This window comes from Sus scrofa, chromosome 6 (genome assembly GCF_000003025.6).
Source record: "Sus scrofa isolate TJ Tabasco breed Duroc chromosome 6, Sscrofa11.1, whole genome shotgun sequence".
Classification (NCBI taxonomy): domain Eukaryota; kingdom Metazoa; phylum Chordata; class Mammalia; order Artiodactyla; family Suidae; genus Sus; species Sus scrofa.
The window spans coordinates 75,617,230-75,640,344 of NC_010448.4; the positions used below are offsets into that span (position 1 = coordinate 75,617,230).

The following is a 23,115-nucleotide window of genomic DNA, read 5'->3' on the forward strand; positions in this document are numbered from 1 at the left end:
GCCTCACATCTGTGATGTGCCTGGTGTTATAAGGTACCTGTTCACGGCCTGCATCCCTTGTTCTCAGTTTGATTCAACATTTACTGAGCGGCTGCTGGGACAGGCTGGGGGTGGTGCCAGGGCTTCCAATAACAAGGCTACCAGGGGCTTTTCTTTCCTGTTCTCCCTTGCCCAGTGTAGATGGACCAGATGACTGAGCTGTAGCTCCAGATCAGGGCTTGGCCAGGGTCCCCCGGTGGGATGAGGTCAGACGCATCCACCCTTCCCTGGGGGACAGTGCACGTGGTTCTGATTGGGAGATGTGGGCTCAGAGCCTGGATTTTCATCTGAGGGAGGAACTGGACCACAGACACTTCCCAGAATGTGGGGGTGTGGGGGAGAGCAGGGAACTGCCCCAGTTAAACGCATGGAAGGCACTGGGCACTTGTCTTGAGACAAGCCCACTCTCTTCCTGCCCCTGCAGGAGGGTAGCAAGTTGACCATGAACTCTGGAGTCAAAGTGATCTGGCCTCACCTCTGATGACCTGTGTGACCTCTAACCTGTGTTTCCCTATCTGTAGAAGGGGGAAGAGTCCTCCACAATTGTAAGGATTAAATGATGATGCACATAAAAGGCTGAATGGGGGAGTTCCTGTTGTGACTCAGTGGTTAACAAATCCGACTAGGAACCATGAGGTTGCAGGTTTGGTCCCTGGCCTTGCTCAGTGGGTTAAGGATCCGGTGTTGCCATGAGCTGTGGTGTAGGTTGCAGACACGGCTCGAATCCCATGTTGTTGTGTCTCTGGTGTAGGCCGGTGGCTACAGCTCCAATTTGACCCCTAGCCTGGGAACTCCATATGCCGTGGGAGCAGCCCTAGAAAAGGTAAAAAGACAAAGAAAAAAAAAAAAAAAAAAAAAAAAAGGGCTGAACGGGGCACCAGGCATTTGCTCAACCTGGAAGTATTACTGCGGATGAGGAAATGGAGGCTCCAAGGGGCGAGTGGTCCAACCTGATCTGAAAGAGGGGATGCCGGGAGCAGACCTGTGCCAGGGGCTGCCAGCCCAGCACCTGGGTCAGTGGTATCAGGCAGAAGACAGGCATGGCCGAGCCAGGAAAATATTATGACTTTATTTGCTACACTGACAACGGCTCTGAGTGGGGGTGGCCGCCGTCTCTACGTGGATGTCTGAAGTGGGGGCCAACGAACAATAGCGTTTCCCCTGGTGGGGGCAGGGAAGGCTGGGATGGGCAGACTTGGGGCGAAGTGTGACAACAGCCAATCTCGGGGCTGCGGGAGTAATGGCGATGGCGTCTTCAGGGCTGGGTCCCGGTTTGTGGCTCAGAGGCAGGGAGCTCCAGTGTCTAGGGTACCGGCCAGGGCCTGCACTACCTCACGGGGCCGGCGGGCGGCGGCCAGGGCTGCTCGGCCAGCTCCCGCTCCAGCTGCTTGAAAAGCTTCTTGGAGACCCGTTTGGGCCGGAGCCACCGCAGGCAGCCTGGGAGGCACTGGTCCAGCACGCTCTGCCAGGGACAAGGAGGGTACCGAGGGGCAGCTGTGGCTGAGTCGCAGCCCCAGGACCCGCCCCCGCGCCAAGCCCAACCTGGGGCGGGCCCCACCTCCAGCATGAAGGCCCCCACGAAATTGAAGGCGACCAGGCCCAGCAGCAGCAGCTTGAAGCAGGTGTCGGCAATGGTCCTCAGCGCCAGCAGCCCCTGCAGGAGGCCGGGGGCCAGGAGGAGGCCCACCAGGAGGGAGCCCAGGAGCGCCAGGGCCACCAGGAAGGGCACTGGGGGCAGAGGAGGGGTCTGTTAGCCCAGGGAGTGCCCCCATGGGACCCTCACGGGCACCGGCCCCCACAGCCCGCCACCCAGCAGCACTCCCCCCAGCGCAGCAGCACCGTTGGTGTAGAGCGGCCGGCGGAAGGGCGCCCCCTTGGACATGGCCACGGCCAGGATGAGGTACTGAAAGCTGGACAGAGAAAAAACCACTGTGTTCTCGTAGTTGGGCAGGTTGTCTGGTGCGGGCACTGTCCTGTTCAGAGGCACGAACCTGGGGACATGGGGACCGGGAGTCAGGGCACGAGAGGAGGACAGGGGCAGGGCAGGCTCTGGCGGAAGCTCCCTGCTACTCACCAGGGCTGGGCCACGGTCAGGAAGTAGCCCCCCAGCTGCACGCCAGCCACCAGGGCCACCTGAAGCAGCAGGCTGCTGAGCACGGGCACGCTGAGCAGGGCCCCTGGCGGCCGCGCCCGCCCCAGGGCCAGCGCCGGGCCGGTGCGGCTCATGAGCACGGCCACCGTGGTGGTGATGACCAGGTCGATGACCAGGAACTGCACATCGCCCAGGTTGGTGTTGACCTGCCGGCAGGAAGGGAGGGCGGAGGGGAAGACGGGTCCCAGGCTGATGTGGGAGCCACCAGCCTGGCCCTTAAGGAGGCTGACGGGGGAGGTGCTGCTCCTGTCCTGCGGCCTGTGGGAAGGCGGCACCCGCCTGCCGCAGGGACTCCCAGGCTGATGGAGGAGGCACTTGCCCGGCTTGCAGGGAGCCCCTCTCGCAGTCCGAGGGGGAAGACATCCCTGCTGACCTGGGGAGGCCTTTTTTTTTTTTTTTTTCTGCAGCATACAGCAGTGGCTTGATGTGGGATCTCAGTTCTCAGAGCGGGGACGGAAGGCAGCCACAGTGGTGAAAACACCAAATCCTAACCACCAGACCACTAGGGAACTCCCTGGAAAGGCCTCAATTTGAGGGGGCAGGGAACACCGAGCCTGAGGGGAGGCGTAGGCTCTGCCTTGTGGAGCCCCTAGGTTTCTGACTGCAAGACACACAGTTCCCGCCCTCAGGGTTTTTTTTTTTTGCTTTTTAGGGACGCGTCCTCGGCTTATGGAGGTTCCCAGGCTAGGGGTCAAAATCAGAGCTATAGCTGCCAGCCTACACCACAGCCACAGCCTCGAGGGATCCGAGCCTCATCTTCGACCTACGCCACAGCCCACGGCAACGCCAGATCCTTAACCCACTGAGTGAGGCCAGGGATTGAACCTGCATCCTCATGGATCCTAGTTCTGCCCTCAGGTTTAAGGTGGACACAAGGACAGAAGCTGGGGCAAGGTCTCCACTGCTCCATGGTGTCACATGCGCTCAGTGGGGGCGCGCAGTGCGTGCTCAGAGCTGAGCGGAGGGGGGTGCTACCCTCTGGGCAGGATGTGGGAGGCACAGCCAAGAACCTGGCCAGGCCAAGCGGATAAACGGGCAGAGGCCTCGGCTCTGTCCTCATCCTGCCTCCGGCTCCTTCGCCCCCCACCCCTGGGCTCTGCCTCAGTCTCCCCAGTAGACGGGAGACTCCCAAGGCTCAGGGATGAAATGTCAGCACAGCACAGCTGCTCCTGTTTCTGAGGACCTACTGTGCACCCGGCGCATCCCTGCCTCAGACCAGCCTCACCCCAGGGGCCAGGGAGTGCCCAAGCCACACGGCTGGAGCAGGACTCGAGGCCCCACCATCAACTCCCAAACCTGCTGGGCTCCCCGGCACAGGGCGGAGGACCTCGCTGGGGCCCAGCACGGGGCCTGCTCTGGCTGCGGGCGCTCACCGTGTAGAGGATCAGGACGGAGATGAACTGAGTCAGGCTGTACAGGGCCATGTACTTGAAGACGCTGATCGACGTGTCCAGGGAACAACGGCCCTCCCTGGGGAGCAGGGAGCAGGCTTTAGGGGCCCAGGCCAGGTCCCGCCGAGTCCCCAGCCGCCAGCCCCCTGGCCGCCTCACCTGATGACCATGGGCACACACTCGATGCTGGCCACGCTCGAGGTGAAGGGCGAGACCACGGAGGCCTCGGCCTGGGACAGCGAGATGCCCACGTCAGCCGCCTTCAGGGCCCCGCAGTCGTTGGCGCCGTCTCCGCACATGCCCACGCAGTACCTGACAGATGGGGAGGGCAGGCGGGGCCGGGATTCGCGTGCTGGCTCTGCAATGCCCCACCCACCTCAGGGGCTGGCTGGTGGAACGCAGGGATGGCCGGCTCCCTACTGCCTGCAGGGTGCCTGGCAAGGGCTCAGTAAACCGAACAGAGTAGGTGCTCAGCAAACAGATGTGACAACAGCTGGCCTCTCTGTCCCCAGGTTCAGTATCCACGGATGTGAGGGGCTGACTCTACCACAGTACATTTTTTCTTTTCTTTTTTTTGCTTTTTAGGGCCGCACCCACAGCACATGGCAACACTGGATCCTTAACCCACTGAGCAAGGCCAGGGATAGAACCTGCATCCTCACAGACATTCTGTCAGGTTCTTAACCCACTGAGCCACAACGGGAACTCCTGTACTACACCACTTGCCATAAGGGGCTGGAGCATCTGTGGGTTTTGGTATCTGCAGAGACTCCTGGAACCAGTCCCCGCAGGTACAACACACCCGGGAGAGCCCGCTGGGTTCTCGGGGGCTGACAGCTCCCTCATGGCTCAGGTTGGGGGACAGGGACACAGGGCCGGCTTGCTCCCCGCAGGCCCCTCATGCACAGGCACTCACTGAAGCTTCTGCAGTTCACACACCAGCTCTGTCTTCTGCTCTGGAGCCATGCGGGCAAAGACAGTGCCCTGGACCAGGACCTGGGAGCACAGGGAGACAGGGAGGGGCTGGGGCAGCCGAGAGGAGGGAGCAGAGCATGGCCAGATGCAGCACGACCAGGGAGGCCCGGGGCAGCCCTACCTTGGGCAGCAGCTTGGGGAAGTGCTTCAAAAGGACACCAAAGGTGGAGCCGCTGAGGGCCAGGTGGCTGGATCGGGGGTCTGGCTCCATGGTGTAGCTTGCGGCCTGGTCAGGATCCTGGGGGCCCGGGAAGCTCAGCTCAGCTCCCCCTGCCCACCCTGAGAGCTGGGGCCCGGGTCAGGGGACACAGGGGTGGAGTCAAGGGCGGGGTGTGTGGCTGGAACTCTGGGTCAGCCTCACCTTAGCCCCGTTCTTGGCTGCGGAGGACTCCACTGGCAGGAGCTCGAGGGAGGCAGGCTGGCCCTGCTCAGGGGGGGTGGCGTGGATGATGACCAGGCGCTCCTGGGGGCCCACCATGCCGCAGCTCTGGGCCACAGTGACCGCCGTCTGCAGGTTGTCCCCTGGAGGGGAGGGGGCAAGGTCAAAGTCCAGTGCCACTGAGGGGGCCATGTAGAGATGGGAAAACTGAGGCTGGATGGAATCCACCTGCCAGGCCTGAGCCTGGGCACAAAATCAGTGTCTCTGAACCTTGGTTTCCTGCCTGTAAAACCAGGTGTCAAAGGTCTTAGGAGAAACTTGGGGCTTGGGCTTGAGCTCTGCATATACTATTGAGTGCTGTGGGACTTTGCTGGGAAGAGCGTGCGTGTGTGTGCAGGGCAGAAGGACAAGGGGAAAGACACAAACTATGGGTCCCCTCCGTGTGTCACCCTGGCTAGCAGCTTTCTTTGTTCCATGAAATGGCCACAACCTTTGAGAAAAGGGGTGGAAGCAGGAACCTGGGGAGGTCCCCCAGGCTGTCCACCACCAGCCCTGGGTAGAAGTCACTCCACGCTTCTGAGCCTCACTCTCCTCATCTGTCAAGTGGGGGGAGACAGTGAAGACACCTCAAATGGCTGAAGAGGACCCGGCCTGAAGCAGGGGCCCAAAGAGATGGCCTGGGAAGGGATGCTGGGTATCCTTTGCTCTGCCCAGGATGGAGCGGATTCTGCCCTCCTAACCCAGCCCTGCTGGTACCTGTCACCATGACGGTGCGGATGCAGGTCCTCCGCAGAGCCTGGATGACAGGTGTGGTCTGTGGCTTCAGCAGATTCCGCATGACCAGCAGCCCCAGGAGCCTCAGCTCCCGCTCCACAGTGTCCCTGGAGGGTAGGCAGGCTGGGGTCAGAGGTCACGTAGAGGGCAAGACTCCTCTCCCATCACTAGGCAAGTGCATTGTCCCTGGGCTCTGCCTGCATGAGGGCCTCTCTCTGCCCAGGCGAGGGACCCCAGGGCCCACCTTGTCAGTTGCCGAGCTGCTTCCAGGCTGGGCGCGATGGGCAGTGGCTTGCTGGCGAGGGCCACTACACGGTAGCCAGTGGCCGTGTAACTCTGCAGCATCTGGGCGAAGCTGGTGGGCACTGCCAGGGAGAGGCGGGTGTGAGTGGGACAAGGAGGTGGGGGCAGGGAGAGGCCGGGCGCCACCCCATTCAGGGCCAATGCTGCGCAGCGGATTCGGGGCCCTCCCCCCTCACCTGTCTCGGGGTTGCAGAGGCCTGCCACCAGCTCAGGGGAGCCCTTGACGTAGGCCTCAGGCTGAGCGGCCCCCGGCCACGCCACCACCACGCTCATGCGCTGCAGGGCTGATGAGAAGGGGAAGCGGCTGAGGATGCTGACCGGCACGGGGGGCTCCTCCTGCGGGGTTAGAGGGGGCAGCTGAGGGGCTGGCTTGTGGAGCCCACCCCTCCCACCCCACGCCCCCAGGCACACCCTCTGCTCACCATGCCCTGCAGGTGGGGCTCCCGAAGTGGGGGTTTCATCACCGCCAAGACCTGGGTCCCCAATTCCATGTCTGCAGATGGGCCCTCCTCCAGGACCTGGGAGGCAGACAGAGCATTAAGGGGTAGGCACTGGCTTGGCCTGGGGCAGCCAGTCCTTGACCCATGGAGAGAGGCAGCAAGAAAGAGTCAAGTTAGACCCATGGAACACCTCCTTGATGGGAGCCTGGATAGAAGTCAAGAAGGTGGGCTTTAGAGTTGGGTGGACGCAAGTTCAAAGTCTGGCTTTGCCACGTATAAGCTGCTGGGTAACCTTGACAAGTTACTCCAAATCTCCCCTAGCCTCAGTTTCCTTCTTAACAAGCAGTAAGCTCCCTTCCTGGGGCTACGGGGAGGAGTCATGAGATGAGGCTCACGCAGCAGAGCACTAGCTCATGGCAGGGGGCCTGGGCCATTGCTATTCGAGGGTGGGCATGACACAACCTCCCTGGGAGTCCAAGAATGAAGACCAGGGGGCTGCGGGCCTAGATGCCCAGAGGCAGGGGGCAGACCTGCTTGGCCTCCTCACCCAGCCAGTAGACTCCACCATCTTGAGGTCCATGGGGTCGCCCACTGGGGTGTCCTGGAGCCAGCTGAGGGTGTGGCAGGTGGCCAGTGCCCGGAGCAGGGGCCCCATGGGCAGGTGGCGGGGCTCTGGGACCAGCGGCAGGAACTCCTGTCCCTTCAGGGGCACCACACCCATCACGTCCAAGCCGTCCTCAGTGAGGGTGCCTGTCTGCAGGGGGCAAGCAGGTGGGCCAGTGATGAGTCCTGGGCTGAGCTGTGCCCGGTGACGTGGGTGCCCACACCCCCGGCCACGCAGGGCCCGTGGGAACCCCAGGAGCCAGGGCTGGAGCCAGAAGAGGTCCTCGCGCTTCTGGATCGTTGCTCGTGGGGGTCCCTCTGCCCGGTCGTCCTCCCAACCCCCGTGTTTCTCCGTCTGGCGTGATTTCCTCCAGGAAGCCTTCTTCCTTTTTTCTTTTCTTTTCTTTTTAGGGCTGCACCCGTGGCATATGAAAGTTCCCAGGCGAAGGGTCAAATCAGAGGTGCAGCAACATAGGATCTGAGCCACATCCTCAATTTACACCTCAGCTTGGGGCAACACCGGACCCTTAACCCACTGAGCCATGCCACGGATTGAATCCGCATCCTCATGGATACTAGTCCAGTTCTTAACCTGCTGAGCCACAATGGGAAGCCCAAGTCTTCTTCCTCAACCCGACAGCTGGGTCAGGTGCTCTGGGCCCCCACCCATGGCTCCTTATCGCCCCATCACCAGTTCACTGGGGCACCAGGTGGAGGGCCTGGCCACGCGCAGCTCCCAGTGTCATTACTGAATGAATGAGTGGGTGGATGCCTGCATTTCCTATTCTGTATTTCAGTGGCTCAGCTACACACCTGGTCCCTTGGCTAGCCTGGGAGCCCGGCGAGTCTGATCACGCTCCTTCCTGTCAGTTTAAATCATCCAAACAGCTCACCGGGGCCCACCAGGCTCCGCTCGATCAGGGCTCTGCCATCTCATCTTGCCCCCCGCCCCCCAACTGTTCCCCATGCCCCACCCCCAGGGTCTGTTCCTCCCAGGAGCATGAGCTATGCTGCTTATTCGCCTCCACGTTGCCGGCCCCGCGCTCGTCTCTGTGTGGCCCACATCTCAGAAGTCACCAAAGGACCAGAGGAGCCTTCCTTGAGAGCCCTCTCGCCAAGGGAGTGACCCCCACGTACCACACCCATCATGCACCCCATTTGTTTTCTCCCTGGAATCCATCACCATCTGCACCTCGTGCTCCTGGTTCACCCCTTCTGGTGGTGGGGACATCTCTGCATGGGTCACTGCTGGATCCCCAGCGTTGACAGCAGCACTGGGCCCCAGAAGGCCCCCAGTGGTTCTCAAACAAACACATTTCATCTGCCAGACCATGAGCCTGACGCAGGCAGGAACTGGGGGGAGCTTCCGAGTGTTCCGTCCAAGGACAGGACCTGGCACCCAGCAACCCTCAGTCAATGGCACTAAAGGATGAAGGCAGGGCTGGGGGCCCAGTTGTGGTACCTGTCCCCCCGCCCCCAGGCCAGCCCCACCCCACAGCCCCCACCTTGTCGAAACACACGAGCCGGAGCTTGCCCCCCAGGTTGATGCGCGGCGGGTGGATGCAGAAGATGCCCTGGCTCCGCAGGCGGCTCTGGGCGTAGAGTGTGCACACTGTCATGGCAGCTGGCAGGGCAGGCGGCACCACCACCGTCACTAGGTCCAGAGCCCGGATCACAATCTCGTTCAGAGGCACCTGGCAGGAGGCACTGTGACTGCCAAGGCCCAGGCTGGCTGGGCCCTGGGCCCCCACTGGCAGCCCCCACCCGGCCCCAAGGCTTACCCGGTTGCGGTGGAGGATGAAGATGCTGTAGATGGTGCCGAGGAGAGCTGGGGAGACAGCGAAAGACTCAGCGGGATTTGGGTGGGGCTTCTGGGCTCCACCGGAAGGGGTGCAGGGGCCACTCACCCAGGACAGAGAGGGCAGCCACAAACTTCATGCTGTGTTTATAGAACTTGAAGTTGATGGGCCGGGGGTGCAGGATAGAGCTCACCAAGCCCCCTTTAGCTGTGCAGAACCCTGGCAGGACAGGGGATGGGAGGCGGGGAAAGCTGAGGGTCAGGACCGCTTGCCCCTCCCAACACCATCTGCACCTCCGAGCTTGTAAAACATGATGCTCCGGGGTGAGCAAGCAGGATGGCCACACTTGACGGCCCCACAGCCCGCCTCGCCCTCATTAAGGGTTTAGTAAATAGGGACTTAGTGGAGAGCATCTACAGTTGATGGTTCCACTTCAAATCCAGTGACGTGTGGCTTTTGCTGAAAAAAATCTGCTCTGGTGACACTGCATCCCTTTCCTAAGCTGCTGGAGTTGTACAGCCCAGCTCTCTTCCTAAGCGGTAGGCTCCTTCCTTCTTGCCACGTCCCTGCCTACTGCAGCCAACCCCAAGTTGCGGGGGGATTTGCTGGGTCACCCAGCAGGCCAGCCACAGAGATGGGTCCACCTTACTCTAGGTCACCTCCCCTCTGGGTGCTGGGCTCTCCTGACCCCCACCTGTCTGGGTCACCACTGCCAGGACATGGGGTCCAACGAAGGCCCGGGCCTGCAAGATGAGGGTCCCGCAGAAGAGTGTGTGCCGCCGGTGGGTCTCCGGGAAGTAGGGCACTGGTCCCTCTGGCAGAGCTGTCTTCAGCACTGGAACGCTCTCCCCTGGGAGGGAGGAGGTGTGAGGACCATGGGGGCCTCCAGCTGCCCCTTCCCACCAAGGCCAAGGTTACACACAGAATGATGACCCAAGCCTTAGGGCTCATCTAACTCTTGCAACTATGTGTGAAGAAATCACTGCCCCATTTTCCAAAGAGGCACAGTGAGGCTCAGAGAGGACAAAAGATAATCTTGGAAGGATGTGTGCCTGCCAGTTTCTGGGAACATCTCTTGGGGGAGTCAGAAAGGGTGTGCTGGCACGGGCAAGGATTGAGTCGGGGGTGGTCTCCTTCTGCTGGAATTATTTTGGAACAAGCTGTGTTACTTTCACTATCACGTTTTCCGTTTTACTGCCGCACATGCGGGCTATGGAAGTTCCCGGGCCAGAAGTTGAATGGGAGCTGCACCTGCCGGCCTACGACACAGCCACAGCCACACGGGATCTGAGCTGCATCTGCGACCTACATTGCAGCTTGTGCCAATGCTGGATCCTTAACCCACTGAGCGAGGCGAGGGATCGAACCCGCATCCTTATGGACACTGTCAGGTTCTTAACCTGCTGAGCCACAGTGGGAACTCCAAGCTGTGCTGCTTTTATAATTCAAACCAATAAAATAATGACATAAGGGGGCTTAACCTCTGTAAAGCTCTGATCTCGCTGCCTGGCACAGAGCAGCCGTCCCTCATGAGGGCCTCAGGGGGCAGGATGGGCACTGCTGAGGCCAGATTGCTACCTGAGAGCCAAGGGGAAAGAGAACTCCATCTCCAAGTTCTGACACCCACAGGGCAGAGGGACTCAGTGGCTGGGAAGCGGGGATGGGAGGCCGTGGAGCCAAGGGCTGGGGCTGACCTGTCAGAGAGCTCTCGTTGACCACGCACTCGCCAGCCACCAGGGCAGCATCACAGGGCATCGGTCCACCCTCCTGGGGCAGCACCAGGCAGTCTCCTGGCACCAGCTCGCTGGAGTCCACCCATTCCTCCTCTGCAGAAGGGCAAGCAGGGGCCTCAGTGCGCCCCCCCCCCCACCCCATGGCCTCCCTCCCCCCCGCCCCAGCTTCTCACCTCCCCCAGGCCGGCACACGCACACCCGCACAGACAGCTTGACCATGTCCCTCAGAGTCTGGCTTTGCTGTGGGCAGGGGGACAAGAAGGGAGTGGGTGGGTGCGGGCCCGCTGGGGGAGCCCCTGCCCCGCCCCATCCACTCCACGCCACCCACCTTTCTGGTCTTGTATATCGACAGGCAGATGGAGACGGCGGAGATGAGGAAAATACAGAGCGCGTACCAGTAGTAGTGGTCGGCCAGCCACAGCGCGATGCTGAAGGCCTGGAACCCATAGTAGGGGTTCAGTGCCTGGGGGGGGGCGGGGAGGCAGCATCAGGGCCCATGTCCCCCGGGGCAGCCCAGCCACAGGCCGGGCTTCCTGTGCCCATGGGAGCAGAGGGCCAGGCAGCTGCCAAAGGACCAAAGCCAGGCCTGTCTCCTGGTCAGTCCTGTCCAAATGGCCTTGGAACCCCCATTTTCTTTGCTCTAAAGAGGACACGGGTGTTTACAGGCCAGGCCCCTGCTCGGCAGGTCATCTACGTGTCAATACAATGGTGATGACAGCTCCACAAGGGGAATGCTACCATCAGCTTCATTTCACAGCTGGGGAAGCTGAGGCACAGAAGGGTTAAGTCGCTTGCCTAAAATCACACAGCTCCCAAGTGGCTGACTGGGGTTAAATCAGGCCAGACTCCAAGGCCTCCTCTCCCTCTCACAGGCGTCAGCCCTGGATCAGAGGGCTGGGACGCAGCAGTGTACTCTAGCTGTGTCTGGGTCACTGACTTCCCTTTGTCCCAGTGTGACCCTGGCTGCGCCACGTGGCTCAGGTTCCTCATGTGTGAGCGGCGTGTCCCTCCTCCCAGGGCTGCTGAAGCACGAGACTCTGCAGCCTGGCTCTCGGTGCACAGCAGGAGCCAGGCCCTGTGGGCTTGTCTCTTGGCCGCCAGTCCCCAGCCCCAGCCCCAGCCTGGACCAGAACCTCCAATGCCTCTCCCTGAGCTGACTGGAGCTGGGCCTGAGAGGCCCCTCCGCTATGGAGAAGAAGACAGCTGGTATGATCTGCCTCTGTAGAGAGGCCCAGAGAGGGCAAGCCCGTGGCCCAGGTCACACAGCCAGCTCAGGACAGAGCTGGGGTGAGGCCCAGGACAGGCCCTACCTCGTCCACCAGCAGCTGGAAATAGGACTTGACTGGCACGCTGATCATGTTGGGGCCATAGATGGTCTTCCTGTAAGCAGAGAAGCGGCAGAGCCATCAAATGGAGGGGCCGCACCTTCTGGCGGTAACAGAGCTCCCTGCTTTACAGCTGGGGAAACCAAGGCCCAGAGAAGGCAGGGGGCTGGAAGAAGGCCACACTTGAGGGGCCAGATAGGGGTCCCCAGCTCTCAGGGCAGCACCCACCGCACGGTTTGGTCCTGGAGGCTGAGGCCGGTGCAGGAGCGGTGGATGTCGTCACAGGTGCGGCCATGGTCCAGCAGGCTGCGGGGACAGGGAAGGGGCACTTGTGTGGGTGGTGGGGCCCGAGCTCTGCACCTCTCACCCTCCTGGGAGAAAGCAGCTTCCTCACTAACTCTGGGTCTAACTTTCTCCTTTTGTTCCTCTTCCGTCCTCCTGAATCATCTCGCCCGGGAAGAACAACAGGAGAGGATGGGAGTGTTTGACAGTGACGACACCCCCTCTTACTTGGTGACATTTAGAGCATTCTTCTTTTTTTTTTTTCGCTTTTTAGGGCCACATGTGCGGCCTACGGAAGCTTCCAGGCTAGGGGTCGAATTGGAACTACAGCTGCTGGCCTATACCACAGCTCACGGCAACACTGGATCCTTAACCCACTGAGCAAGGCTGGGGATCAAACCCGCATCCTCATGGATACTAGTCAGATTCATTTCTGCCGAGCCACAACGGGAACTCCCCTTTTAGAGCATTCTTTACAACGATGCAAGCTTAGGTCAGTTACTTAACTTCCCTGGGCTCAGGTGTCTCATCTGCAAAATGGGACAGTGATGGCACCTACTTCATAGGGCTATGGATGGATGTTTTGCAAAGTGCTCAGACAATTCCTGGCACTAGGTGGCAAAGGTGGTTGCGATTTTTGCTATTCTTCTCGTGCAGCAGAGGCCCTTGCTGCCATCCCCACACCCCGCTGGCGCCCGTCTCTGCATGAGCCAGGAAGGCCGAAATCAAGCAGAGGGCATGTACCAGGAATGGCCCGTAACTGACAGCAGTAGGGAGGAGATGAGTAGGTACCCGGCTTGCTCACTCCTTGGGTGAAGGCGCCCCAAGTGCATGCTCTACCCTGGCGCAAAGGGACCCCAGGGGTCTGCGCTCTGGGTGTCCATGACACCCCCTTCCACTGGCTGACTTCTTTCTCCTGCCTCCCGGGATCACCTTCCCAACAGATTCCCTGCGCTTGAATCCTTGTCTTTTTTTTTTTTTTTTTAAGGCCACACCTGCGGCATGTGGAAGTCCCCAGGCGAGGGGCTGAATCAGAGCTGCAGCTGCCAGCCTGTGCCACAGCCACAGCAATGCCAGATCTGAGCTGCATGTGCAACCTACACCGCAGCTCATGGCAATACAAGATCCTTAACCCTCTGAGTGGGACCAGGGATCGAACCCACAACCTCATGGATACTAGTCGGGTTCATTACTGCTGAGCCATGGCAGGAACTCCTGAATCCTTGTCTTGGGGTCTACTTCTTGGGGCTCGAACTAAGATATAAAGTGAGCTGACATTTATCAAGGGTGACAGAGCAGGTACAAAAGCCCAAACAGAAGGTCCACATTCAGAGCCTGTGGTCTGATTTACAGCGGCGTTGCCACCTCACACCAGATGCTGTGCCAAGCCTTATATGGTGCTTACAGACTTAAACCTTAGGAGGCCAGGACTCCCCCTTCATGACCGTTTACAGACAGAGACCCTGAGGGGCTCAGTGACTTGCTGGTGGCCAAGGCACAGAGCTTAGAGGGGAGTCCAGGCTGGGCCACCTCATGCCACCTCCTCTGCCCACCCAGCCCCCTTGCAGGAGGTGGTGTGAGCTGCGCTGGCCCTGACCCTACCTGACTTGGCAGAAGGCCTGCTGGGTCTCGATCCAGATGTAGCGCCGGCCCTGGAAGAGGTAGTAGCGTAGTGTCCGCTGCTGGTGGGAGAGAGGAGAGGTGGGCTGGAGGCAGCCCTGGGCCTGTGCGTGTGGGGTTGGGGTAGGGACCAGTGTCACAGGGAAGAGGCAGGAGAGGCAGCATGGAAATGTACAAGGTGACCAGCCAGCTGGATGTCTGGGACAAGAGAACCAGGGAACGATGGAGTCCAACCCCGCCCCCACCACCGTGTGAAACTGGGCCCCAGAGAGAGGCAAGAACTTGTCCAGAAGCCAGCTGTCCACTTACTGCCTCTTCCGTCCTGCGGAGCTGGGCCGTGTCCTTCCAAGCACGCTCTGGCACTGCCCCCACAGCCACCTGGCTCCGGCCGTCCTCCACCTGGGCCTGTGGGGGCAGCTCCAGGCTGGGGAGGGGTGTGGGGTTACCATGGAGTCCTGGGGTCTGCCCTGACACCTCCCCATCCTCACAGAGCCACCTTCCCTTGTGGGGGTGGGTGGCGGGGGCTGGGGGCGCCAGGATCAGGGCCTTGTGGGAGGAGGGCAGGGGAGCAGGGGCTTCCAGGAAGGGACAATAGGGCCGCCTCACCTGCCTTCGCTGATGGCCTCAGTCTGCACCTGGACGGTATAAAGCTGCCACGAACTATCCTGGAACACAGACATGGGGACTCAGTCCTGGAAGAGACCCCCCCGCCCCCGACTCCCAGGCTCCACCCACGTGGCCTCTGCTGGAGGAGGCAGGGATCAAGGATATAGATGACTCCTCAGGAACCACCTGACCTGCCCTTCTGCCCACTGCTCAGACAGGAAAGCTGAAGCCCCAAGAGGAGAGCCACCTGTGTAAGGTCCCACAGCAAGTCAGCGGCCACCCCGCCCACCCTGACCCCTCTCCAGCTCCAGGCTTGGCCCCTGCTCACCTCTTTGTCTCTTATTTCGATAACGAGTGTTTCGGCGCGGGCCAGGTTGCATGGCTGGAGCCGCAGCCGGACCCCCCAAACGGGCTTCCATCGGAAGAGCAGCAAAGGGATCCCTGCCATCATCCAGACCACGATGTGATAGCCTATGACTCTCCATGGACTGCCACAGTAGCCGCTGAGCCTCTGGGGACACGGGCAAGAGGAAGCCAAGGTCGGGGCGGGGGCTGGAGGAGATACCTGGGTGGGCCTGGGTCTTACCCCTGACCCTGGGGGGTCCCCGCCCCTTCCCGGCCCACGTACCACGGATGAAACTGAGGAGCTGAGGGGATCTATAGATGTCTCTATCGTCAGGGTCCCATAACCGGTGGGCGGGTTGCCCACGAGCGGGCTGCTGTCTGTGGACAGAAAGGAGAAATGCCCTTTGGTGGGGGAGGGAGGGGCTCCTGATTCTCTTCCTTCTTCAAATGTAACGTAAGTGGGGAGTTCCCATCGTGGCGCAGTAGAAATGAATCTGACTAGGAACCATGAGGCTGCAGGTTTGATCCCTGGCCTTGCTCAATGGGTTAAAGGATCCAGCGTTGCCGTGAGCTGTGGTGTAGGTTGCAGATGTGGCTCGGATCTGGCATTGCCGTGGCTGTGGTGCAGGCCGGCAGCTACAGCTCTGATTAGACCCCTAGCCTGGGAACCTCCACATACCACAGGTGCGACCCTAGAAAAATAAGACAAAAACAAAAACAAAAAACAAAAAAAAAACATCTAACATAAGCAGTCATTTTATAAAGATGGTCTGATAAATCCAGTAACTCGAGTCCTCAGGGTCCGTTATCTGGCCATTCTGTTGGTTCTACACATAGTACCCTATTTCCTTGTGCGTCTGGTGATTTCTGACAGGGTGTGGGCCTGGAGTCAGGGAACAGGGCCTGGTGAGCACCCTGAGCTGCCACAGCACCCAGGCACCCAGCTGTTAGTTCCTGGGAGCTCTGTGTCCCACTTTCCACCTGGGCTCCACCCTGAGGGCAGGGAGAGGGCGGCTCACTCTTGTTCAACACTTGAGCCCAGCACAGGCCTGGCAGCGAGGAGATGCCAAGAAATTGAGTCTGGACTGACCAGTGTCAGCCAGCCTGAGGGGAAGGACCTCACTAGGAAAGTGAAATCGGGGACGGGGAGGGAAGAGCCCAGCCCAGGGCATGAGCCAGAGAAGAGAAGCTGCTGTGCCGTGGCCCAGCCGACAGGTTCCTTCTGTGAGGAAGAGCCCCCTATCACCCCCGTTTTACAGATGGGTAAGCTGAGATTCAGGGAAGTACATCAGGCGGCTCCACCGCAGAAATTCTTCCTCTCTCCTGCCTCCCCTACTGGAGAGCTGCGGTTCGAGCAGGGTAGGCAGACAGTAGCTGCTCTGGGGCCCAGGAGGAGGTGGGGCTCCAGTACCCACCCACGGGCAGCCTCTGCTACGGTTACTCTAACCGTGCTCCCGGACCTCTTGGAACACCTGTCAGACAGGAAGATGCCTGGGCCCCTCCCCAGACCTGCTAGGCATTTGCATATCTCCCAGGAGCCTCTGGACAAGTTCACTAAGGGGGATGGGAAAGCCAGACAGGTGGGGGAGGCCTGATTTTCTGAACTCCCCTTCCCCTCAGGAACCGGAGCCCTGCAGACCTAAAGGTTCCATCCAACAAGCCCAGACTGTCCGGGGCAGCTGCCGCTGTCGCAACAGCTGCTCTGCCCTCAAACACCTGGGTTTCTGCAGCTTCCCCAAGCCGTCAACATTTCCCAAGGGCCCACTACCTGTGGGCTCTGCTCCTGGTCTTTTTACATTGTTAATACAAGGACCCTGCCATGTGAGCACAATTATCCCCTTCTTATAGAAGAAAATGAGGCTCAGAGAGGTTAAGATCACAGAGCCAAGTATGTGGTACAGCCAGGATGCAATTCTAGGCAGGATGACTCCAGGGTGGGTGGATTTGATTTCCCATCAGGCCGAGCAGAGTCTGTTCTCTCCTACCCCAGCGCCCCCACCTCCACGAGAGTAATGACCACAATAAGAGCAGCCAACATCCATTAAGCACTTCCCAGGTGACAAGAGCTGCTCTAACCTTCCACATGAATCAGCTCTTTGAACCCTCCAGCAACACGATGAGAGGACTCTTATTCTTCCCATGTGTACAAACGAGGGAACCGAGGCTCAGAACTACAAAGCCCCCGCCCCCACCCCCACCCCCGTAAATGGTGGCGCTGGGAAGTCAGAGCCCAGATCCTGTGTTTTGGGGACCAATGTGGGCACTTTCAAAGAGAGCCTATGCCCTACGCTGCCTGAGGCCTCTGAGGCAAGATGACTCAAAACCCAAATCAACCCAGCCCCACCCATGGCCAAGTCCTCCCCTGTCCCTGTCCACTGGATGACTCAGAAAATATACGGAGCTGCAACCCGCTCCAGGAAGAGCCTGGCATCTGCGGATCGATCTCTCTCTCTCTCTCTCTCTCACACACACACACACAGCCCTCAACCGTGTGTCTGCCCAGTGGTAAAGGCTGGAAGCCAGAGGGCAGGAGGCCTGGTCAGCCTTCTCTCCTGGGGCTCACAGCGACCCAGCCTGGGTCCCTGGGGTGGTCCCTTTTGCTCTGTGGTTCCAGTTCAGCTTGTGAGTGAGGCTTGTCAGGGCATCATCTCCTCCCCTTCCTGGTGACAGCCCGCAGATAACAGCAGAGGCCCCTCTCTGGTGTGTGTATGGGGGGTCGGGGTGGGGGTGATTCGCCCTGGAGCCTGGCCTGGGGGTGTGGGGCAGGGGAAACAGGCGTTCAGGACAACTGACCCAGTCTGGTAACCTGGGCTCTCAGATCTCTGGGAATCAACAAGCACAGCCCTTTTCTTTTTGGTCTTTTTAGGGCCAAACCTGCAGCATATGGAAGTTCCCAGGCTAGGGGTTGAATCAGAGTTGCGGCTGCCAGCCTACACCACAGCAACAAGGGATCCAAGCCGCGTCTGCGACCTATACCACAGCTCTCGGCAAAGCCAGATCCTTAATCCACTGAGCAAAGCTGGGGATCAACCACGCATCCTCATGGACACTAGTCAGGTTCTTAACTTGCTGAGCCACACGGGAACTCCCCAGTATCCTTCTTGTTGCCAGAACCCCTCATCTGCCCCAGAGCCCTGCTCCCTGAGTGGGGCAGGGTGGGGAGTTTCACACCCTTTAGGGCTGTTCTTGGGCTGTTTCTGGGGAGTGAGGGAAGAGAGCACCTCGGGGTAACAGGCACTGACACGGGCCAGGCAGTGTTCAAGGACTTCACCTACATTCATTTATCAATTCCTCACCACAACCCTATGCAGTGTGTCCTGCCTACTTTTATCCCCACTTTAGATTAGGAAATCGAGGCACAGAGAGGTGAAGTAAGTTGCCCAAAGGCCACAGAGCCTGTGGGACGTGGATGCCGGCAGTGTGGCTGCAGGGCCCACGCTCTTAACAACACTGCCACCGTCCCCGCCGTCATCTCCATCAGTAACTGTGCTCCTGGCTCTCTGCCAAGGGCCTTAGCCTCGCTGGGCTTCTGTTTCCCATCTCTAGGGTCATAATGCCCAAGCAGCTGGCACACGCGGGGTTTGCAGTTCCTGAGGCATGGGCCTCTGCAGATGGGCGGTTGCTGGCTCCCTGCCAAAGAGATGTGGCTTCTGCTCTGACCCATTTCTCAGGCTCCCCTCCACGTTACCATCACCCTGTCTGAAAACCCACCGCTGTGCCACTGGGCCCCTGTGTGTACTCAACAGCTCCTCCCTCTGCCTTAAAACCCTCAGACCAGCAGCCGGCCCTGGCAGCATGTCCAGCCAAGCCTGGGCAGGTCCCTTTGCGCCCACTGATCTGATTTGCTCCCACGACCATCACGCAACGCATCCCATCTTACAGAGAGACCTGAGCCTCGGGAGAGGCAGTCTGCCTGTCAATTTGTCTCGCAGCTGGAAAGGGCCTTCCTCCAAAGTGCTCTCTGCCCACCTGAGCCCCATCCGCTGACACCATCACATCAGACTGGCACATGTGTCATCACCCTCCTGTTCAGAGTGCCTGGAATGGGGCTGGGACTCAGGAACCCTTTACTGAATGAATGAACGAGTGAATGAAAGCCCGTACACCTTGCTGGTATTACAGAGTGTGGAAGCCACGGCGCTGGGAGTCACTGCGTTCGCTCCTGCCCTGGCTCAGCTGTGAGGGGCACAGGGAGGAGCTGCTTCTTCAAAGGCCCCACCCGAGTCCATCACTGGCTGGCTTCTCCAGGATCTACACAAAATGCTCCCTCTGGGAGTTCTTTCTTGTGCCTCACACACACCCATCGCTTCATGACAATGCTCTACCAGTCAGCCTGGGGAAGAGGGAAGGGAGCTCGAAGGAGGAAGTCACATCTGGGGAACCCTCTGGTATCCCCAAGGTCAAGCCCAGGGTACGCTCTTGCAGAACACCTGTCAGAACACTCGGGAAGTTCCTGCTGTGGCACAACAGGATGGGCAGCGTCCCGGCAGCACCAGGATACAGGTTTGATCCCTGGCCCGGCACAGCGGGTTAAAAGATCTGGCAATGCCACAGCTGCAGCCTAGGACGCAACTCTGGCTCGGATCTGGTCCCTGGCCCAGGAACTCCATATGCTGCAGCGTGGTCAAAAAGGAAGAAGAGAAAACACAAAGAACAAAAAAACACTCGGAAATGCTTGTTTATCTCAATTGGCATCTCAGTCTCCTCCAGGATGGCACAGGAAGGTCAGGCCAGCGTCTGATCTCTCCTGAAGCCGGCTCAGGCCAGCTGCTTGGGATGAGGAAGCTTTCGCAATGACTGTATGACTCTTTTGAACAACAAGGGCTGATCTTCACACATAACCCTTCAGGGACTAGTATCATCCCATTTTACAGCTGGGGAAATTGAGGAACACAGCGTCACACAGCTTCAAAGGGGAGAAGCTGGAAAAAAGTGGGTCTGAATGAACACATCCCTCTTCGTTCATCCTCACAGCCACCTCGTAGAAAGTATGGATGATGATCCCCATATATTTTTGCCTTTTTGCTTTTTAGAGTCGCACCCATGGCATATGGATGTTCCCAGGCTAGGGGATCGAATTGGAGCTGCAGCTGCCGGCCTGCACCACAGCCACAGCAATGCCAGATCTGAGCCGCATGTGCGACCCACACCGCAGCTCATGGCAATGCCGGATCCTTAACGCACTGAGTGGGGCCAGGGATTGAATCTGCGTCCTCATAGATCCTAGTTGGCTTTGTTACTGCTGAGCCACAGTGGGAACTCCAGGATCCCCATTTAAAACAAAGCACAGAGAGGTTAACCTGTCTCAAGTCACACAGCTCTGAGTGGTCAAGACTGGACTTGAACCTAGTCTGACTCCACGGCCCTAGGGGCAATGCCACTGGCGCTGCAGAACAGAGGGGCTGGAGTCAAACCATTTGGGAACCTCTTGTTTCCTGCGGAAGCACGGGTTTCCTGCTGGTGACCTGGCAGTGGCTCAGGGCAGCACTGCCGCCTCCCCCTGCTGTGTTTCCCTTGTGGCCAGAAGCTCCTCTCCTCTGCTGGGCTAGGAGCAAGAGGGACAATCTGCCAGGAGCTCTGTGAATCTTTGGATCTGGACTATTTCCTCAGTACTTCCCCTCCCTCAGCCAGGTTCACTCTAGATTTTGATTAGTGGGAGTGGTGCTGTGGGGGGGTAAGGTGGGAGATCTGGAGGGAGAGGCCTGAAGGGTCTGCAGCTGTGGAGAGGATGCTCCAGCATTGGTGGCTCTTGGCTGAGGTCTGGGCTCTGAGCAACCCACATGGAAATGAGACCCTTCTGGATAGGAGAGGTCTATTGGCCTCATTTGCAGCAGGTGGGATTTAAATTAGCTCCGGAAAGGGTGGACCTGGAATAGGTAATATGGAGGGTGTGGTCTTGGAGCTGGGGGCCTGAGGCAGGAGTTCAGGGGTGGCATTTGGGCTCCGGGGCACTCCCATCCAGGGACTCGGGGAGCCTTGGCTTCTCCAACCCCATTCATTCATTCAGCCAAGAGGAACAACTGCTCCGAGGACCCGGATGCAGAGGCCTCCGCGCCTCTTCCCCAACCTGGACGTCAGTGCGGGAGGGCGTCCAGTGGGAGGGAGGCATCTCTGCGTGCCCGGCCACCGACACCCCCACCCCCACCCCCGGCCCCTTGCAAGGCGCCAGGAGCTTCCTCGTCCAAGGCTCTGCGCAGCGCCATCCCCGGCTCTTAGCCTCTCTGGAAGGGGGGAGGGCACGGGCGCAGTGATACCCCCGGGATCGCTCCTCGGCCAGCAACCGCGCAGTGGGGGTGTCTACCCACGCCAGGTGCGACGACGCGCGGCCTGGGGACCGCGCCCCCCGGTTTCCTGTCTGCAGGGGCTGCGCACTCACCTGCGCTCATGGTGGCTCCTCGCGCTCATCGCCGGGCCCAGGCGTCGCGACGCCCCGCGATGGGGACCAAGGCGGAAGGCCGGGGGGGCGCAGGGCGCTGCGCGGCTGGGCGGCCAGGGAACCTGCAGAGCCGAGTGGCTGACGCGGCCGCCGAGGTGCCGCAGTCGAGATCTGAGCGCAGCCAAGCCCCGCCCCGCCCTCTGCGGCCCCAAGTCCGCCCGCGCGCCGCCTGGGCTGCCGGGACTTGTAGTCCGAGCCCCCCCCGCCACGCTCCCTCCTCCCGCCAAGCCGCAGGCAGGGACTGAGAGATAACGACAGCCCTGGGACAGACGCATAGACAGAGAAGGGACATTGAGGGACTCCGACAGGACAATCCGCAGACACGAATGAACACACAGACACACACTCAGAAATAGCCCTCAGATGCACAAACACAAGTACACCCACCTCTCCCGCCCCACACAGGCTGACTACAGAGTTGTGACACAGAGAAACAGACACGACAATTCTCAGACACGCAGAATTGTCTCAGGGAAACAGGACAACTTTGGTACACAAACACACAGGTACACAACAACCTCAGAGGCACACACAAAGGCTAGACTCTCAAGACACAGACACAACGCACAGAGGTGATACTTAGAGACAGAGCACACCCAGTAGTGTGACACTTAAAACACAGGTGTAACACACACACCCACCTCCACCGTCACACTCTCCACACATGGAGTCAGCCCCGGCTGCATATTATAGTGGTTGAGGATGATGCCTGCTGATTCAAGCTGGCCTCCATCTCTTCTAGGCTCTGGGACCTTGGGCAAGTCACTTAACCTCTCTGGGCCTCATTTCTTTTTTTTCTTTTTTCTTTTGGGAGGGGCACACTAGAGGCATATGGAAATTCCCAGGCTAGGGATCGAATCGGAGCTATAGCCTCTGGCCTACACCACAGCCACAGCAACATGGGATCCGATTGGCATCAGCAGCTCATGGCAATGCTGGATCCTTAACCCACTGAGGGAGGCCAGGGATGGAACCCGCATTCTCATGGATACAAGTCGGATTCATTTCCACTGAGCCACAAAGGGAACTCCTCTGGGTTTCATTTCTTAACCTATAGGAGGATGATGACATTAGCAATCCCTGCTTGATTATTATGAGGCTTATGTGAGAAAAAGCATGTAGAGCACTAGGGACAGTGCTGGTTCTGCTGGATAAATATTAAAGAAAGAAGACATTTCTGCCCAGAGACTCACAGAGATATGCATGGACCTGGGGAGGCTCTGCAGTGATGTACAAAAGGCCTCTCAAGGAGTTCCCATCGTGGCTCAGTGGTTACCGAATCCGACTAGGAAGCATGAGGTTGCGGGTTTGATCCCTGTCTTTGCTCAGTGGGGTAAGGATCCCACGTTGCTGTGGCTCTGGCGTAGACCGGTGGCTATTGCTCCAATTAGACCCCTAGAATGGGAACCTCCATATGCCATGGGAGCAGCCCCAGAAAAGGCAAAAAGACAAAAAAAAAAAAAAAAAGCCTCTCAAATGCCAGAGAAGGAGTTCCCATTGTGGTTCAGTGGGTTAAGAACCTAACTAGTATCCATGAGGCTGAGGCTTCGATCTTTGGCTTCGCTCAGTGGGTTAAGGATCTGGCATTGCCTTGGGCTTCAGCGTGGGTTGCAGATATAGCTGGGACCTGGCATTGCTGTGGCTGTGGCCGGCAGCTGCAGCTCCTATTTGACCCCTAGCCTGGGAACCTCCATATACTGCAGGTATGGCCCTAAAAAGACAAAAAAAAAAAAAAAGCCAGAGAAATAGCAGAGGCATGACCCGATTTCAGAAGCCTCATAGCATGACCATAGACACACCTGCACAGGTGGGAAACAAGAAGGCCCCTGCAGGGCACATGGCATTGCCCCATAGTGACAGGTACAGACATGGCATCCCTTGACCCTGGGGTGGATGGCTTCTGGACTAGGATC

The 23,115-nt window shown here is 59.2% G+C and overlaps 1 protein-coding gene across 7 annotated transcripts; it reads right to left on the reverse strand.

Annotated features, from left to right (window-relative positions):
- Positions 1,088-21,362, reverse strand: ATP13A2 (ATPase 13A2). 7 transcript variants are annotated; one of them, XM_005665049.3, is made up of 29 exons: positions 21,143-21,362; positions 15,050-15,144; positions 14,750-14,932; positions 14,422-14,480; positions 14,125-14,239; positions 13,798-13,877; positions 12,142-12,219; positions 11,899-11,968; positions 10,917-11,051; positions 10,762-10,828; positions 10,550-10,681; positions 9,550-9,705; positions 8,964-9,074; positions 8,838-8,884; positions 8,562-8,750; positions 7,001-7,207; positions 6,436-6,531; positions 6,190-6,349; positions 5,955-6,075; positions 5,693-5,817; positions 4,919-5,079; positions 4,679-4,795; positions 4,499-4,578; positions 3,742-3,894; positions 3,565-3,661; positions 2,114-2,337; positions 1,879-2,030; positions 1,598-1,767; positions 1,088-1,501 (listed from the first exon to the last, which is right to left on the reverse strand). In XM_005665049.3, exons 1-29 carry the CDS (start codon positions 21,150-21,152, stop codon positions 1,367-1,369), a joined length of 3,525 nt encoding a protein of 1,174 aa, XP_005665106.2. In that variant the 5' UTR covers positions 21,153-21,362; the 3' UTR covers positions 1,088-1,366. The 7 variants fall into 7 exon arrangements, with proteins under 7 accessions (XP_005665106.2, XP_013854472.2, XP_020951080.1 ...); XM_013999018.2 differs by having other exon boundaries at positions 10,917-11,024; positions 21,143-21,361; XM_021095421.1 differs by having other exon boundaries at positions 10,917-11,024; positions 13,798-13,874; positions 21,143-21,332.